The 19,660-nt window shown below is 51.0% G+C and overlaps 1 protein-coding gene across 2 annotated transcripts in view; it reads left to right on the top strand.

The window, feature by feature from the left end:
* LOC134340426 (growth factor receptor-bound protein 7-like) overlaps positions 1–19,660 on the top strand; it is a 189,476-nt gene that overhangs the window by 11,458 nt on the left and 158,358 nt on the right. Inside the window, exon 2 of one of the 2 annotated variants that reach the window (XM_063037645.1) lies at positions 10,536–10,629. In XM_063037645.1, the coding sequence (XP_062893715.1) occupies positions 10,536–10,629 (94 nt within the window). Of the gene's footprint in view, positions 1–10,532; positions 10,630–19,660 lie in introns of both variants that reach the window. The other variant, XM_063037644.1, reaches the window with a different exon arrangement.

Consider the following 19,660-nt stretch of genomic DNA (forward strand, 5'->3'; position numbering starts at 1 on the left):
GAGCTTCAGAACGTGAGCTGGCTCCTTGGTTCGGCGGGGGATGAGGAGAGAAGAGTCTGGAGAGAGCCAGTCGTAGGATACGGCCTGGTGGGGGACCGTGATTCAACAGAACAAGGTGCTGAGATCGACTGAGGATCGGTGGATATGAGTTTTGGAAGAGCTGAGCTCCAACTTGAGCACTTTAGTAATAATAGGCCCTTTTTGTGTCTTTTCTTTCTTTACTAAGTGCGAGAGGAGAGAGAAGCAGCACGCCACGTGTCCGCAGCCCTCCGGTGAAAAATAATATTGTATCCGTTAAGTAGGGGCCGTGGAGAATTCTGATTTGATGGAGCTGGACGTGAAAGCACAGAGGAACATCTGGAGAAATTTCTGAAACGCTCGTTCACTGCTGTCGTTACTGTGCGGTCGGGAATCTTTCGGAGGGTAGGCCTCAAACTCCCTGGCTTTGCCTGCTGTTGACCACCGAGATGGAGGTTGAATCGTTCGTTCAGAGATAGCGCTCAGTACTCGGTGTCGGAGAGCTGATGAGAGCTCGAAGTTTTCGGATAACTCAGAGTCGGACTGTGGTCGGGCATGGCAGGAAGAGTTTTTCTTCCTTCTCCCGTCTGCGTGAGATGTGGGACATTTGAGAGACTTTGAACTTTTTACTGTGCTCATGGACTTCTTCACCAAGTTATGGTATTGTTGCACTGTTGTAACTATATGCTATAATTATGTGGTTTTGTCAGTTTTTTTCAGTCTTGGTCTGTCCTGTGTTTTGTGATATCACACCGGAGGAAATATTGTATCATTTCTTAATGCATGCATTACTAAATGACAATAAAAGAGGACTGTGTGTCTTCATAATCTAATCTAACCCTTTTAGTTAAGATTCACAAACGCAATCCCTTTCATCGTATGCCGTGTGCCGTCAGTTACCTCTGGGCACTGAGTTGAAACGGGGTAACAAATTGCATGGCATCCACACAAACCGGGGCTTGGGGAGGGATCGAGCCGCGTCAATCTCACGGGGTTGGCAGGACCAGAGTGTGCCGTCCCTCGGCGTCCGCAGCCCGAGGAAACCAGCAGGGTTTCAAAAAGTTTCTAATAAAACTCACCTACGTTCAGAGTCACCGACAAGACTGATTCAGCCTCAAACAGTGTCTGTCACCGGTGGGTAATGAGAGATCGCCTACTTTTTCTGGGTTTGATACCTTTGCCCTTATTTAACGAAACCCAGTTTCCCTAGGGATGAATAAAGTATGTCTATCTATTTTGACAAGCTGGTTATCGGTGGTCTCTCTTCCACCCGTCTGGGATATTTATCAGGAGCGCTGCGTACGCAGGGCCCCTAGAATTGTCAGTGACCGCTCCCGTCCGTCCAGCAAACGCTCTGACCCCCACCCCCCTCCGTGAGGAGGTACCGTAGCATTAGGACAGGGACTGTTAGGATGGGAAACAGCTTCTCCCCCCAGCTCGTGTAGACGACCCGACTCCCTGGCACCACCCAGATCTCAAGAGACAATAGGTACAGGAGTAGGCCATTCGGCCCTTCGAGCCAGCACCGCCATTCACTGTGATCATCATCACCATCATCTCATCCCGCATGACGTGCCAGTGGCCTGAGACTGTTTAGCTGGTGTGGTAAACTACCACTTGGTGATTTATCTGTGGCGACGTAACTTCGTGTGCGAGTTACACACACTGTGTTGTGCGCCTCGCTGCAGAGCGAGGGGGATCCCTATCCTGGGGTCCAAAGACCGCTCGGTTAACGGTAGAGGGGCCCACGGTGTAGGGAAGGCTGCCCCGGAGTAAAGCTGTTTCGTTTGGCGGTATACGTGTGAATAAACCCGAATTTGATCTCATTAACATCTGCCGGACGATGCTGAGGATGTTCTACGAGTCTGTGGTGGCCAGTGCGATCATGTTTGCTGTTGTGTGCTGGGGCAGCAGGCTGAGGGTAGCAGACACCAACAGAATCAACAAACTTATTCGTAAGGCCAGTGATGTTGTGGGGATGGAACTGGACTCTCTGACGGTGGTGTCTGAAAAGAGGATGCTGTCCAAGTTGCATGCCATCTTGGACAATGTCTCCCATCCACTACATAATGTACTGGGTGGGCACAGGAGTACATTCAGCCAGAGACTCATTCCACCGAGATGCAGCACTGAGCATCATAGGAAGTCATTCCTGCCTGTGGCCATCAAACTTTACAACTCCTCCCTTGGAGAGTCAGACACTCTGAGCCAATAGGCTGGTCCTGGACTTATTTCCATCTGGCATAATTTACATATTATTAATAATTTATGGTTTTATATTGCTATATTTATACTCTATTCTTGGTTGGTGCAACTGTAACGAAACCCAATTTCCCTCGGGATCAATAATGTCTGTCTATCTATCTACCTATTGACTTTCTTATCAATCTATTATTGACATTGCGTCCACTTCTCTGAATTCACCCCGCACCCCCCCCACCTATTAACGCTCCTCTTCTTCCTGCTCACTATCCCGCCCTCCAGTTGCTGGGTATTCCGGAACTCCCTTATCTCTGTCAGTTTCCACTTCCCCCTAGAGCAAGGCTTCCCGCCACAGGGTCTACGCACCTCTCGGTAGGGGTCCAAGGCATTAAAAAAATGAGGGTTGCGACCCCCCCCCCCCATTCTGAAGCCTGCAGAATTGTGAACCCCCACAATACTGGTCAATTGATGCTTTAATCCTGCAACCCCCCCAACCGAGCTTCTCCAATCTCGCAAGAAGACCCCTAGCGAGAGTCCGCGTTGGAACAGATGGGACGCCCTCCTGGCGGAACCGGGGTGCTTTGGCACGGACCGGGATACTTCCGAGCGGATTGGGTCAATCTGGTACGGCCAGGGGGCGCTTCGGCGCAGACTGGGGCGCTTCGAATTCGAATTGAATTGAATTGACATTATTACTCACATCCTTCACATACCTGAGGAGTAAAGGTCTTTACTTTACGTCTCCATCTCAATGTGCAACGTGCAATTTATAGTCATTTATAATAAATATTATGTACAACAGGACAGTCAATATAACATAGAAATACAGTTGTGTCAGCATGAATTAATCAGTCTGATGGCCTGGTGGAAGAAGCTGTCCCGGAGCCTGTTGGTCCTGGCTTTTATGCTGCGGTACCGTTTCCCGGATGGTAGCAGCTGGAACAGTTTGTGGTTGGGGTGACTCGGGTCCCCAATGATCCTTCGGGCCTGTTTTACACACCTGTCTCTGTAAATGTCCTGAATAGTCGGAGGTTCACATTTACAGATGCACTGGGCTGTCCGCACCATTCTCTGCAGGGTCCTGCGATTGAGGGAGGTACAGTTCCCATACCAGGCAGTGATGGAGCCAGTCAGGATGCTCTCAATTGTGCCCCTGTAGAAAGTTCCTGGGATTTGGGGGCCCACACCAAACTTCTTCAACCGTCTGAGGTGAAAGAGGCGCTGTTTGCCTTTTTCACCAGACAGCTGGTTTGTGCAGAACACGTGAGGTCCTCGGTGATGTTTATGCAGAGGAACTTAAAGCTGTTCACCGTCTCAACCCCAGATCCATTGATGTCAATAGGGGTGAGCCCGTCTCCATTCCTCCTGTAGTCCACAACCAGCTCCTTTGTATTTACAATGTCGAGGGAGAGGTTGTTTTCTTGACACCACTGTGTCAGGGTGGTGACTTCCCTGTAGGCTGCCTTGTTATTATTTGAGATTAGGCCGATCAGTGTCGTGTCGTCAGCAAATTTAATTAGCAGATTGGAGCTGTGGGTGGCGACACAGTCGTGGGTATACAGAGAGTGAAGGAGGGGGCTTAGGACACAGCCCTGAGGGGCTCCTGTGTTGAGAGTCGGAGGGGTGGAGGTGAGGGAGCCCACTCTTACCACCTGCCGGCGATCTGACAGGAGGTCCAGGATCCAGCTGTACAAGGCAGAGTGAAGGCCAAGGTCTCTGAGCTTTCTGTCGAGGAGGGTTGAAACTATGGTGTTGAATACTGAACTGTAGTGCAACAACAGCATTCTCACATAAGCATCCTTCTTCTCCAGATGTGTAAGGACGGTGTGTAGAGCTGTGGCTGTTGTGTCATCTGTCGATCGGTTGTGTCGGTAGGTGAATTGTAGAGGGTCCGGTGTGGGTGGTAACAAGCTGCAGGTGTAATCCTTGACCAGCCTCTCAAAGCATTTGTTTATTATTGAGGTGAGTGCGACAGGACCCCAGTCGTTCAGACATGTTACCTTGGTCTTTTTAGGTACAGGGACAATAGTGGGTGTTTTGAAGCAGGACACTCTGTGAGAGGGAGAGATTAAAAATGTCTGTAAACACACCTGCCAGTTGTGCTGTGCACACCCTGAGTACCTGCCCTGGGACGCCGTCCGGTCCCGCGGCCTTACGGCTGTCCCCTCGATGGCAACCTCTGCGTACCTCAGCGTCAGAGACGACCGAGGTGCCGGTCAGTTCAGCAGCTCTCCTGGGGGGCTCGGTGTTGGCCACGTCGAACCGAGCGTCGAAATGCTCGAGCTCGTCTGGGAGAGAGGCAGCGATGTTGGCAGCACTCTGAAGTCTGCGATGGTGTGCAGACCTTCCCATAAGCCGCGTGTGGAGAGTTGGGTCCGGACGTGGTGCAGGCTGGCTTGGCTTGGCTGACCTGAACTGAACTAAACCGAGCAGTCCTAGACCGTTTCGAAGACTCGGCGGTCTGAGGTGCTCCCCGCAAGTTTGTTTTTTTTTTGCCATTTGCGAGATTTGCCCTGTTTTTCCACTTGCTGTCTTTGAATGGGTTCTCTGCTGTTTCCTCCTTTCGTGGCTGCCCGCGGGAGGAGGAATGTCAGGTTTGAGTTCTGTACCAGAATCAGGTTTATTATCACCGGCATGTGACGTGAAATTTGTTAACTTAGCAGCAGCAGTTCAATGCAATACGTCATTGTGGAAGGGAGGAGAAGATGGCGGTGCGACGCAGCGCGCACGGCCTCTCCGGTCAATGATATCTGTTATTTGTTAAGTAAGGTACCGTGCACAGTCCTGATTTGATGGAGATGGACGTGAGAGTACGGAGGACCATCTGGAGAAACTTCTGAAATGCCCGCTTCGCTGCCTCTGCTACTGTGCGATCGAGAATCTCCGGAGGAGAAGGCCCCAAATCCTCGGCTTTGCTTGTTGCCAGGGCTGGGGTCGAAGCGCTCGGCAGAGATGGTGCTCGGTGTCGGAGGCTCGGAGTTTTCGGACGGACTCAGAGTCGGCTGTGATCGGGTGCTTCCAGGATGCTGCATCGGCAAGTTTGTGGCGCTGGAAGCTCATGGCAGGGAGAGTTTCTCCCTTCTACCGTCTACGTGAGATGATGGGACTTTCGAGAGACTTTGAGACTTTTTTTTACCGTGCCCATGGTCTGTTCTTTATCAAATTACGGTATTGCTTTGCACTGTTGTAACTATATGTTATAATTATGTGGTTTTTGTCAGTTTTTCAGTCTTGGTCTGTCTTGTGTTTCTGTGATATCATACTGGAGGAAATATTGTATCATTTCTTAATGCATGCATTACTAAATGACAATAAAAGAGAACTGTGTGTCCTCATAATCTAATATAGCAGAGAGAAAAAGAAAACAATAATAATAAATAAAATTAAAATAATAATAAATAAACAAGTAAATCAATTATGTATATTGAATAGATTTTAAAAAGTGCAAAACCAGAAATAATATATAATTAAAAAGTGAGATACTGTCCAAAGATTCAATGTCCATTTAGGAATCTGACAGCAGAGGGGAAGAAGCTGTTCCTAAATCGCTGAGTGTGTGTCTTCAAGCTCCTGTACCTCCTCCCTGATGGCAGAGGGGAAGAAGCTGTTCCTGAATCGTTGAGTGTGTGTCTTCAGGCTCCTGTACCTCCTCCCTGATGGCAGAGGGGAAGAAGCTGTTCCTGAATCGTTGAGTGTGTGTCTTCAGGCTCCTGTACCTCCTCCCTGATGGCAGAGGGGAAGAAGCTGTTCCTGAATCGTTGAGTGTGTGTCTTCAGGCTCCTGTACCTCCTCCCTGATGGCAGAGGGGAAGAAGCTGTTCCTGAATCGTTGAGTGTGTGTCTTCAGGCTCCTGTACCTCCTCCCTGATGGCAGAGGGGAAGAAGCTGTTCCTGAATCGTTGAGTGTGTGTCTTCAGGCTCCTGTACCTCCTCCCTGATGGCAGAGGGGAAGAAGCTGTTCCTGAATCGTTGAGTGTGTGTCTTCAGGCTCCTGTACCTCCTCCCTGATGGCAGAGGGGAAGAAGCTGTTCCTGAATCGTTGAGTGTGTGTCTTCAGGCTCCTGTACCTCCTCCCTGATGGCAGAGGGGAAGAAGCTGTTCCTGAATCGTTGAGTGTGTGTCTTCAGGCTCCTGTACTTCCTCCCTGATGGCAGAGGGGAAGAAGCTGTTCCTGAATCGTTGAGTGTGTGTCTTCAGGCTCCTGTACTTCCTCCCTGATGGCAGAGGGGAAGAAGCTGTTCCTGAATCGTTGAGTGTGTGTCTTCAGGCTCCTGTACCTCCTCCCTGATGGTAACAGTGAGAAAAGGGCATGTCCTGGGTGCTGGAGGTCCTTAATAATGGACGCTGCCTTTCTGAGACACCACTCCCTGAAGATGTCCTGGGTACTTTGTAGGCTCGTACCCAAGATGGAGCTGACTAGATTTACAACCCTCTGCAGCTTCTCTCGGTCCTGTGCGGTTGCCCCTCCATACCAGACAGTGATGCAGCCGGTCAGAATGCTCTCCACAGTACAACTATAGAAGTTTTTGTGTGTGTTTGACATGCCAGATCTCTTCAAATTCCTAGTAAATATAAATGTACTTTGGATCTTTGAGATAAAGCATGATATTTGTTCACGATCATTGTCAGTTGACCGTAGGTATGCATACCACCAAACGAAACAACGTTCCTCTGGACCAAGGTGCACAACACAGTACATATAACTCACACACACAACACATAAATTGGCGGGAAGAGAGAGAGAAGCGCGCTGCACGTGCGCAGCTCTCCGGTGAAAAATGATGTCGTATCCGTTAAATAGGGGCTGTGGACAATTCTGATTTGATGGAGACAGACGTGAAAGCACAGAGGAACATCTGGAGAAATTTCTGAAACACTCGTTCGCTGCTGTCGTTACTGCGTGGTCGGGAATCTTCCGGAGGGAAGGCCTCAAAATCCCCGGCTTTGCCTGCTGTTGGCGACCGAGAGTGAGGTCGAATCGTTCAGACAGAGATGGCGCTCGGTACTCGGTGTCGGAGAGCTGATCAGAGCTCGAAGTTTCCGGACGACTCAGAGTCGGACTGTGGTCGGCATGGCAGGGAGAGTTTTTTTTCCTTCTCCCGTCTGTGTGAGATGTGGGACATTTGAGAGACTTTGAACTTTTTACTGTGCTCATGGACTTCTTCATCAAGTTATGGAATTGTTGCACTGTTGTAACTGTATGTTACAATTATGTGGTTTTGTCAGTTTTTTCAGTCTTGGTCTGTCCTGTGCTTTGTGATATCACACCGGAGGAAATATTGTATCATTTCTTAATGCATGCATTACTAAATGACAATAAAAGAGGACTGCGTGTCCTCATAATCTAAATTAATGCACCACTATAGAGGTAGTGTAGTGGTTAGCACAACGGTTTACAGTACCAGTGACCCGGGTTCGATTCCCGTCACTGACCGTAAGGCGTTTGTATGTTCTCCCCATGACCGCGTGGGTTTCCTCCTGGTGCCCTGGTTTCCTCCCACAGTCCAAAGACCTACCGGTCGGTGGGTTAATTAGTCATTTATATTCTCCGGCGATTAAATCAGGCAGTGCAGTTCGAAGGGCTTGTTCCACGCTCAATCAATAAGCAATAATTTAGAAAGTAATGAGGTGCACAGGTTAAAAAGTAAACAGCCCTAACACTACTAGTGCTACTCACAGTCCGTGAGGAGACGTGGGTGGTTGCAGGGAGTTTAGCCGTCTGAAGGCCTGGGGGAAAAGTGCCCTCTCTCCTCATTACAGTCCTTCTCCCGATGTAATGGATCCCCCTGCCTGACGGTGGATGATCGACGGATGGGAGAGATCTTTGCTCTTTCCCGTCCTAACAGCCCCCTTACCCCATCTCTCAGAGAGTCCTTTCCAAGACGGACCCACTCCCAGTCACGTGCACACCGTTGCAGCCAGCGAGGTCGTTTTAAGCACTCTTGGAGGGATCGGAGGCAGACAGAACTGAGCAATTTCAAGTTCCTGGGGTGTCAGTATCTCTGAGGGTCCGACCTGCCCCCAGCATATCGATGAAGCCTCCAAGGAAAGACAGCGGCTATATTTCATTGGGAGTTTGAGGGGATTTGGTTTGTCAACAAATACACTCAAAAAGAGTTCTACAAATGTACCGTGGAGAGCATTCTGACCGGCTGCATCACTGTCTGGTATGGAGGGGCTACTGCACAGGACCGAAAGAAGCTGCAGAAGGTTGTAAAATTAGTCAGCTCCATCGTGAGTACTAACCTCCTTAGTATCCACCCACATGTTCGGAGCGATGCTCCAAAATGGAGGCGTCCATCATTAAGGACCCCCATCACCCAGGACATGATGCCCTCTTCTCATTGCTACCATCAGGGAGGAGGTACAGGAGCCTGAAGACACACACTCAGCGATTCAGGAACAGCTCCTTCCCCTCTGCCATCAGGGAGGAGGTACAGGAGCCTGAAGACACACACTCAACGATTCAGGAACAGCTTCTTCCCCTCTGCCATCAGGGAGGAGGTACAGGAGCCTGAAGACACACACTCAGCGATTCAGGAACAGCTTCTTCCCCTCCGCCATCAGGGAGGAGGTACAGGAGCCTGAAGACACACACTCAACGATTCAGGAACAGCTTCTTCCCCTCTGCCATCAGGGAGGAGGTACAGGAGCCTGAAGACACACACTCAGCGATTCAGGAACAGCTTCTCCCCCTCTGCCATCAGGGAGGAGGTACAGGAGCCTGAAGACACACACTCAGCGATTCAGGAACAGCTTCTTCCCCTCTGCCATCAGGGAGGAGGTACAGGAGCCTGAAGACACACACTCAGCGATTCAGGAACAGCTTCTCCCCCTCTGCCATCAGGGAGGAGGTACAGGAGCCTGAAGACACACACTCAACGATTCAGGAACAGCTTCTTCCCCTCTGCCATCAGGGAGGAGGTACAGGAGCCTGAAGACACACACTCAACGATTCAGGAACAGCTTCTCCCCCTCCGCCATCAGGGAGGAGGTACAGGAGCCTGAAGACACACACTCAACGATTCAGGAACAGCTTCTTCCCCTCTGCCATCAGGGAGGAGGTACAGGAGCCTGAAGACACACACTCAACGATTCAGGAACAGCTTCTCCCCCTCCGCCATCAGGGAGGAGGTACAGGAGCCTGAAGACACACACTCAACGATTCAGGAACAGCTCCTTCCCCTCTGCCATCAGGGAGGAGGTACAGGAGCCTGAAGACACACACTCAACGATTCAGGAACAGCTTCTCCCCCTCCGCCATCAGGGAGGAGGTACAGGAGCCTGAAGACACACACTCAACGATTCAGGAACAGCTTCTTCCCCTCTGCCACCCGATGGACATCGAACCCGTGAACACTACCTCACTACTTTTGTTTATAAATTTCTATTTCTTTTTAGATTATGAGGACACTCAGTCCTCTTTTATTGTCATTTAGAAATGCATACATGCATTAAGAAATGATACAATGTTCCTCCGGAGTGATATCACAGAAAACAGGACAAACCAAAGACTAACACTGACAGAACCACATAATTATAACATATAGTTACAGCAGTGCAAAGCAATACCATAATTTGATGAAGAACAGACCATGGGCACGGTAAAAAAAAAAGTCTCAAAGTCTCCGAGTCAATCGACTCCCGAGTCCCCGATAGCAGGCGGCAAAAGGGAGAAACTCCCTGCCATAAACCTCCAGGCACCGTCAACTTGTCGATGCCTTGGAAGCAGCCGACACTGAGTCCGTCCGTTCGAAAACTTCAAGCCTCTGACCAGCCTCTCCGATACAGCCTCCCGATCGCCATCCTCTGCCGAGCGCCTTCGACCTCACCCCGGCCGCTGAAACACGCAAAGCCGAGGATTTGGGGCCTTCCCTTCCGGAGATTCTCGATCGCACAGTAGCAGCGGCAGCGAAGCGGGCATTTCAGAAGTTTTCCAGATGTTCCTCCGTGCTCTCACGTCCGTCTCCATCAAATCAGGATTGTGCACAGTCCCCTACTTGACAGATAACAGACATCACCACCGAAGTGGCCGCGATGAAGTACTTTTACACTTCATATTTAGTTTAACTATTTCGTATACATTTATATTGCCTGTAAATCAGTTCTCTCCCCCCCTCTCCCCCCCTCCCCCCTCCCCCCCTCTCCCCCCCCGCTCTCTTCCTCTCTCCCCATGATCAAGTATTGCATTCTCCCGCTGCCACAAGGTTAACAAATTTCACAACATAAGCCGGTGATAGTAAACCCGATTCTGGACAATGCAACTCCTCAGTATCTCTGATGGTCCTTTTACTTTTTGCTGTTGTTCACGAGCAGGAGGACGTGCCCACCAGGGCGATGTGCAGGTTGCGGGAATGGATCAGGGATCGCCCCCAGGTGACAGGCAGCGACGCTCAGTCCAAACGTCCAGGTAAGGTGTCCGGTTACGTCAACGGGGTCGCGACTTCCTTTCCTTCGATTGTCTGGCCTTGGCAGATTTACGGCCCCGTCGCGTAGGGGATCGTTTCAGCTGTCGGTGTAAGGAGGGACGAACAGGGCGATAAGGAATATGGAATCCCTGTTTGTATTTGCAGTCTCTTGTCTTCGGCTCTCCGATTGAACGCCCAAGTTGGACGGTCTTCCATTGATTCTGTTATGGTTATTATTCTTTAGATTTATTGAGGATGCCCGCAAGAAAGTGAATCTGAGGGTTGAATGTGATGATGTAGATGTACTTTGATAATAAATTTACTTTAAACTTTAAGTCTGGCGTTCAACTTCAATCGCCCCATCACTGAACTGTTCCCACAACCGATGGACTCTTCATCTCATGTTCTCAATATTTATTGTTTATTTATTATTATTATTATTTCTTTTTGTGTCGGCAGAGTTTGTTGTCTTCCGCACTCAAGTCGGTGCGGTCTTCCATCGATTCTGTCGTGGTTATTATGGAGTCATTGAGCATGCCCACAAGAAAGAGAATCGCAGGGTTGGATATGGTGACATATCTGTACTCTGATAATAAATTCACCCTGAACTTTAAGTCTGGTGCTAAGCTTCACTTGAACGGCTCCCACAACCAACGGGCTCACTTCCAAGGACTATTCATCTCATGTTCTCGATATTTATTGCTTATTTATTTAATATTCTCTATAGGCATCCATTAGTCTCGTGAGACCATGGATTTGCTCCTTGGAAGGTTTCCAGGGGGCAGGCCTGGGCAAGGTTGTATGGAAGACCGGCAGTTGCCCATGCTGCAAGTCTCCCCTCTCCACGACTCCGATGTTGTCCAAGGGAAGGGCATTAGGACCCATACAGCTTGGCACCGGTGTCGTCATAGAGCAATGTGTGGTTAAGTGCCTTGCTCAAGGACACAACACGTTGCCTTGGCTGGAGCTCGAACTCACGACCTTAAGGTAGCTAATCCAATGCCTTAACCACTTGGCCATGTGTCAACAAAAGCACTCAAAAATCTCTATAGATGTCCCATGGAGAGCATTCTGACAGGCTGCATCACTGTCTGGTATGGAGGGGCTACTGCACAGGACCGAAAGAAGCTGCAGAGGGTTGTAAATCTAGTCGGCTCCATCTTGGGTACTAGCCTACAAAGTATCCAGGACATCTTCAGGGAGCGATGTCTCAGAAAGGCAGCGTCCATTATTAAGGACCTCCAGCACCCAGGCCCTGCCCTTTTCTCACTGTTACCATCAGGGAGGAGGTACAGGAGCCTGAAGACACACACTCAACGATTCAGGAACAGCTTCTTCCCCTCTGCCATCAGGGAGGAGGTACAGGAGCCTGAAGACACACACTCAACGATTCAGGAACAGCTTCTTCCCCTCTGCCATCAGGGAGGAGGTACAGGAGCCTGAAGACACACACTCAACGATTCAGGAACAGCTCCTTCCCCTCTGCCATCAGGGAGGAGGTACAGGAGCCTGAAGACACACACTCAACGATTCAGGAACAGCTTCTTCCCCTCTGCCATCAGGGAGGAGGGACAGGAGCCTGAAGACACACACCCAATGATTCAGGAACAGCTTCTTCCCCTCTGCCATCAGGGAGGAGGTACAGGAGCCTGAAGACACACACTCAACGATTCAGGAACAGCTTCTTCCCCTCTGCCATCAGGGAGGAGGTACAGGAGCCTAAAGACACACACTGAACGATTCAGGAACAGCTTCTTCCCCTCTGCCATCAGGGAGGAGGTACAGGAGCCTGAAGACACACACCCAATGATTCAGGAACAGCTTCTTTCCCTCTGCCATCAGGGAGGAGGTACAGGAGCCTGAAGACACTAAAGACACAATAAACTGGACTGGTCAAAGAACACTGAGGCTGGCTACAAGAAGGGTCGGAGCCATCTCTATTTCCTGAGGAGACTGAGGTCCTTTAACATCTGCCGGACGATGCTGAGGATGTTCTACGAGTCTGTGGTGGCCAGTGCAATCATGTTTGCTGTTGTGTGCTGGGGCAGCAGGCTGAGGGTAGCAGACACCAACAGAATCAACAAACTCATTCGTAAGACCAGTGATGTTGTGGGGATGGAACTGGACTCTCTGACGGTGGTGTCTGAAGAGAGGATGCTGTCTAAGTTGCATGCCATCTTGGACAATGTCTCCCATCCACTACATAATGTACTGGGTGGGCACAGGAGTACATTCAGCCAGAGACTCATTCCACCGAGATGCAACACAGAGCATCATAGGAAGTCATTCCTGCCTGTGGCCATCAAACTTTACAACTCCTCCCTTGGAGGGTCAGACACCCTGAGCCAATAGGCTGGTCCTGGACTTATTTCCTGCCATAATTTACATATTATTATTTAATTATTTATGGTTTTATATTGGTATATTTATACTCTATTCTTGGTGCAACTGTAACGGAACCCAATTTCCCTCGGGATCAATGGAGTATGTCTATCTATCTATCTATCTAACTATCAACGGCCTCTGACTTAGGGTCACCCTTTTGCTCAAGGAAACAATCATAGTCTTCAGGAGGGGGGAACCAGGGGTCCATGACCCAGTCCTCACGGGAGGGTCAGAGGTGGAGAGTGTCAGCGACCTCAAAAATTCCTGGCTCTTACTATGACGGAGGATCTGCCCCGGGCCCAGCACGTGACAGTAATTATGGAGAAAGCACATTAATGCCTCTGCTTCCTTGGGAGTTTGTGAAGATTTGCCATGACGTCAGAAACTTTGACAAACTTCTTTCGATGTGCTTTCACAGCCCGGGATGGGAACAGCAGTGCCCCTGTGAAAGGAAAATCCTACAGAAGGTAGTGGAGGCAGCCCAGTCCATCGTGGGTAAAGCCCTCCCCACCGTTGATTACATCGATATGAAACTTCGTTGTAGGAAAGCAGCATCTGTCATCAGGGATCTCCACCACCCAGGACATGCTCTTTTCTCACTGCTGCCATCGGGAGGAGGGTACAGGAGCCTCAGGACCCACACCACCAGGTTCAGGAACAGTTATTACCCCTCAACCATCAGGAAGGAGGTACAGGAGCCTCAGGACCCACACCACCAGATTCAGGAACAGTGGTGGTGTGGGTCCTGAGGCTCCTGTACCTCCTTCCTGATGGTTGAGGGGTAATAACTGTTCCTGAATCTGGTGGTGTGGGTCCTGAGGCTCCTGTACCTCCTTCCTGATGGTTGAGGGGTAATAACTGTTCCTGAACCTGGTGGTGTGGGTCCTGAGGCTCCTGTACCTTCTTCCTGATGGTTGAGGGGATAAAAACTGTTCCTGAACCTGGTGGTGTGGGGCCTGAGGCTCCTGTACCTCCTTTCTGATGGTTGAGGGGTAATAACTGTTCCTGAACCTGGAAGTGTGGGTCCTGAGGCTCCTGTACTTTCTCCCTGTTGGCAGCAAGAAAGAGAGCATGTTCTGGGTTGTGAGGGTCCCTGATTATGGAGGTTACGTCCGCAGACATTGGTATCTGGAGCAACAAGCAGTCTGCTGGAGGATTCCAGCGAGTCAATCAGCATTTGCAGTGCGTAACTGAAACTATTCCCCAGGACAAGCTCCCGTTAGCCTCCGGCCTCCAGCAGGCTCAATGATTCTGAGATTGGGCCTTCGACCAACGTTCCCTTTAATTCCTGTTACAGCTGCACGGGCCAAGCATTGCTCTTGAGCTAGAAGTTTTTACGCAGCCTGAGAAAAGCGCAACCATTTTATAGAAAAGAAAATTCCAGCTGCGTGGCAACGAAGGCTATGTGCGCGGGGGCATTTCGGTTACATCGCGGCCGTGCACCTGCGCAGCTGAGAGGGAACGATGTCTTTGACTTTCCCAGCAGACCCACAAGAGATCTGCGGACTCAATTTTGGGACCTCCGACTGGCCTTTGGGCTTCGACCTTCGATATCTACCCCAGGACTCGCCGACGACCCGGCATGAGGCCCGAACTTCAGTGTCACTGTTGACGGGGCCTGAACACTCGGCCTCGAACGCCGGTCCAACTGGTTTGCCACCGGGTGGGGGGTTCACCATCGCTCATCCCTCAAGTTCGAGTTTATATATACAACCGAATGAAACAACGTTCCCCCCCCCCCGCCCCCGGACCGCAGTGCGTCCAGAAAACATGTATCACACATGGCACCCAAGACAAAATATCACCGCAATTAAATTCATACAATATGATTCGATATCCATTCATCAATAACAGAACCCATCCGGACTTCCCTCACCCAGACCACAGTCCCTCCCTATCCCACTAATCCGTGTACAGAACCTATCCAGACTTCCATACCTGGACTACGGCCCTTTGGCCCACAATGTTGTGCTGACCACGTAACCTACTCCAGAAACTGCCTACCGCGTAGCCCTCTATTTTTCTGAGCTCCAAGTGGTTCAGTTGTCGTTCGGGCCAAGCATCAGATTGGGGGAAGAAGTGACTTTGACCGTGGTGGTGCCAGATGGGGTGGTTCGAGTATCTCAGAAACTGCTGGTCTGCTGGGATCTTCACACTCAACGGTCTCTGGAGTTTACAGAGAATGGTGCAAGAAACAAAAAACATATAATGAGCAGCAGTTCTGTGGGTGAAAACACCTGGTTTATGAGAGAGGTCAGAGGAGAATGGCCAGACTGGTTCAAGCTGATGGGAAGGTGACAGTAACTCAAGTAACTACACGTTACGACAGTGATTTGCAGAAGAGCATCTCTGAACACACAACACGTCGAACCTTGAAGTGGACGGGACACAGCAGCAGAAGATCACGAACACACTCAGTGGCCTCTTTATTAGGTACCCGAGGTATCTAATGAGAGTGTCTACTACCGTATGTATAAAATCTAATTCAATAAGTAATGTAAAAAGAGAGCAAAAGTACTGAGGTAGTGTTCACGGGTTCCATGTCTGTCCAGAAAGCTGATATGGAGGGGAAGAAGCTGTTCCTGAATCGCTGAGTTTTTGTCTTCAGGCTCCTGTACCTCCTCCCTGATGGCAGAGGGGAAGAAGCTGTTCCTGAATCGCTGAGTTTTTGTCTTCAGGCTCCTGTACCTCCTCCCTGATGGCAGAGGGGAAGAAGCTGTTCCTGAATCGTTGAGTGTGTGTCTTCAGGCTCCTGTACCTCCTCCCTGATGGCGGAGGGGAAGAAGCTGTTCGTGAAGCGTTGAGTGTGTGCCTTCAGGCTCGTGTACCTCCTCCCTGATGGCAGAGGGGAAGAAGCCGTTCCTGAATCGTTGAGTGTGTGTCTTCAGGCTCCTGTACCTCCTCCCTGATGGCAGAGGGGAAGAAGCTGTTCCTGAATCGTTGAGGGTGTGTCTTCAGGCTCCTGTACCTCCTCCCTGATGGCAGAGGGGAAGAAGCCGTTCCTGAATCGTTGAGTGTGTGTCTTCAGGCTCCTGTACCTCCTCCCTGATGGCAGAGGGGAAGAAGCCGTTCCTGAATCGTTGAGTGTGTGTCTTCAGGCTCCTGTACCTCCTCCCTGATGGCAGAGGGGAAGAAGCTGTTCCTGAATCGTTGAGTGTGTGTCTTCAGGCTCCTGTACCTCCTCCCTGATGGCGGAGGGGAAGAAGCCGTTCCTGAATCACTGAGTGTGTGTCTTCAGGCTCCTGTACCTCCTCCCTGATGGCAGAGGGGAAGAAGCTGTTCCTGAATCGTTGAGTGTGTGTCTTCAGGCTCCTGTACCTCCTCCCTGATGGCAGAGGGGAAGAAGCTGTTCCTGAATCGTTGAGTGTGTGTCTTCAGGCTCCTGTACCTCCTCCCTGATGGTAGCAATGAGAAGAGGGCACGTCCTGGGTGATGGGGGCCCCTGCCAGCCGTTTACTCCCCAGTACACTGAAAGATTCCTTAGGTATTGGTCAGACCGCATTTGGAGTATGCTGGACAGTTTTGGGCCCCTTATCTAAGAAAGGATGTGCTGGCATTGGAGAGGATCCAGAAGAGGGTCACCGGAATGATTCCGGGATTGACTGGCAGGTGATAGGTGATGACAGCTATCACCCGAAACATCGACTGTTTATTCCTCTCCATGGATGCTGTCTGACCTGCTGAGTTCCTCCAGCGTTTTGTGTGTGTTATAGGTGATAGATGAGATCAGGTGAGGAGGGAATGTGGGTGGGTGGGGGAGGGGGAAGAGGACAAGCTGACAGGTGACAGGTGAGACCAGGTGAGGGGGAAGTTGGGTGGGTAGGTGGGTGGGGAGGACAAACTGACGGGTGACAGGTGAGACCAGGTGAGGGGGAAGGTGGGTGGGGGAGGGGGAGGAGGACAAGCTGACAGGTAACAAGTGAGACCAGGTGAGGGGGAAGGTGGGTGGGGGAGAGGGGAGTAGTATAGGGTGACATGTGAAAGGTGAGGTCAGGTGAGGGGGAAGGTGGGTGGGGGAGAGGGGAGTAGTATAGGGTGACATGTGAAAGGTGAGGTCAGGTGAGGGCGGAGGTGGGTGGGGGAGGAGGAGGAGGACAAGCTGACAGGTGGCAGGTGAGACCAGATGAGGAGGAAGGTGGGTAGGTGGGTGAGGAGGACAAACTGACAGGTGACAGGCGAGACCAGGTGAGGGGGAAGGTGGGTGGTTGGGGGAGGGGGAGGGGGAGGAGGGCAAGCTGACATGTGACAGGTGAGACCAGATGATGGGGAAGGTGTGTGGGTGGGGGAAGGGAAGATTACAAGCTGACAGGTGAGACCAGGTGAGGGGGAAGTTGGGTGGGTAGGTGGATGAGGAGGACAAACTGACGGGTGACAGGTGAGACCAGGTGAGGGGGAAGGTGGGTGGGGGAGGGGGAGGAGGACAAGCTGACAGGTAACAAGTGAGACCAGGTGAGGGGGAAGGTGGGTGGGGGAGAGGGGAGTAGTATAGGGTGACATGTGAAAGGTGAGGTCAGGTGAGGGCGGAGGTGGGGGTGGGGGAGGAGGAGGAGGACAAGCTGACAGGTGGCAGGTGAGACCAGGTGAGGGGGAAGGTGTGTGGGTGGGGGAAGGGAAGATTACAAGGTGACAGGTGAGACCAGGTGAGGGGAAGGTGTGTGGGTGGGGGAAGGGAAGATTACAAGCTGACAGGTGACAGGTGAGACCAGGTGAGGGGGAAGGTGTGTGGGTGGGGGAAGGGAAGATTACAAGCTGACAGGTGAGACCAGGTGAGTGGAAAGGTGGGTGGGGGAGGGGAAGATTACAAGCTGACAGGTGACAGGTGAGACCAGGTGAGGGGGAAGGTGTGTGGGTGGGGGAAGGGAAGATTACAAGGTGACATGTGACAGGTGAGACCAGGTGAGTGGGTGGAATAAAGAAAGGAACTGGGAGGCGACAGGAGGTGAAGAGCTGAAGAAGAAGGAGAGGAGAAAGGGAAGGAGGGAGGGGCTGACGGGGAGGTGATGGACAGGTGAGGAGAAGAGATAGGGTGAGAGGGGGGAACCAGGAAGTGGAATGGAGAAGGGTTTAAATGGAAGAGAGAAATATATTTCCAGAAGTCAGAGGAATCAAAGTTCGAGTCATCAGTTTGGCGTCTTGCCAGACGGGTGATGAGGTGTTGCTTCTCGCCAAAGGTCAGCTACCTTCCCTGTGCCGGCCACACCTCGCCCTACAATGCTGTTGCTATGGGAAGCTGAATCAATGAAAACAAAACACTGCTTGCTCGTCCCTGGGATCGTCCTCCGGTCTGAAAGCAGGTTATTAATGTGCAGGTCAGGAACCCGCAGCGGGAGTGAAGCCTGGAGCCACCGATTGCAGTGTCCGGTGCCTGGAGTATTGTCCCTGGGGGTGTACGCTGGAGAGGTAGTAATGGGGGACTAACCTAGCAGGCGTGTTGCGTCAGCCTTCACCGTGGAAGACACCAGTTAGAGTGCCAGAGATTCAGGAGTGTCAGGGGACAGATGTGACTGTTGTTGCTATAACTAGGGAGAAGGCGCTCGGGAAACTGAAAGGTCTGAGGGTAGATAGGTCACCTGGACCCCAGGGTTCTGAAAGAGGAGGCTGGAGAGATCGTGGAGGCATCAGTAATGATCTTTCAAGAATCAGTAGGTTCTGGCAATGGATTCCGGAGGCGACTGGAAAATTCCAAATGTCGCTCCGCTCCTCAAGAAGGGAGGGGGGGCAGAAGGAAGGAAATTATAGGCCAAGTTATACTCTGACCTCAGTGGCCGGGAAGGTGCTGGAGTCGATTATTAAGGACGAGGTCTCAGAGTACTTGCAGGCATCTGATAAAATAGGCCTGAAGGGAAAAATCGTTCCTGGCAAACCTGTTGGAATTCTTTGAGGAAACAACAAGCAGGATAGACAAAGGAGAAACAGCGGACGTTGTGTACTTGGATTTTCAGGAGACCTCTGACAAGGTGCTAAACATGAGGCAGCTTAACAAGCGACGAGCCCATGGTATTACAGGAAAGATTCCAGCATGGGTAAAGCAGTGGCTGATTGGCAGGAGGCAAAGTGTGGGAATAAAGGGAGCCTTTTCTGGTTGGCTGCCAGTGACTAGTGGTGTTCCACAAGGGTCGGTGTTGGGACCAATTCTTTTTGCGTTATATGTCGATAATTTGGTTGATTGAATTAACGCAACACACATCAAAATTGCTGGTGAACGCAGCAGGCCAGGCAGCATCTCTAGGAAGAGGTGCAGTCGACGTTTCGGGCCGAGACCCTTCGTCAGGACTAACTGAAGGAAGAGTGAGTAAGGGATTTGAAAGCTGGAGGGGGAGGGGGAGATCCAAAATGATAGGAGAAGACAGGAGGGGGAGGGATGGAGCCAAGAGCTGGACAGGTGATTGGCAAAAGGGGATACGAGAGGATCATGGGACAGGAGGCCCAGGGAGAAAGACGGGGGGGGGGTGACCCAGAGGATGGGCAAGAGGTATATTCAGAGGGACAGAGGGAGAAAAAGGAGAGTGAGAAAAAGAATGTGTGTATAAAAATGAGTAACTGATGGGGTACGAGGGGGAGGTGGGGCCTTAGCGGAAGTTAGAGAAGTCAATGTTCATGCCATCAGGTTGGAGGCTACCCAGACAGAATATAAGGTGTTGTTCCTCC

This window comes from Mobula hypostoma, chromosome X1, assembly GCF_963921235.1.
Source record: "Mobula hypostoma chromosome X1, sMobHyp1.1, whole genome shotgun sequence".
In the NCBI taxonomy this organism is placed as follows: Eukaryota; Metazoa; Chordata; class Chondrichthyes; order Myliobatiformes; family Myliobatidae; genus Mobula; species Mobula hypostoma.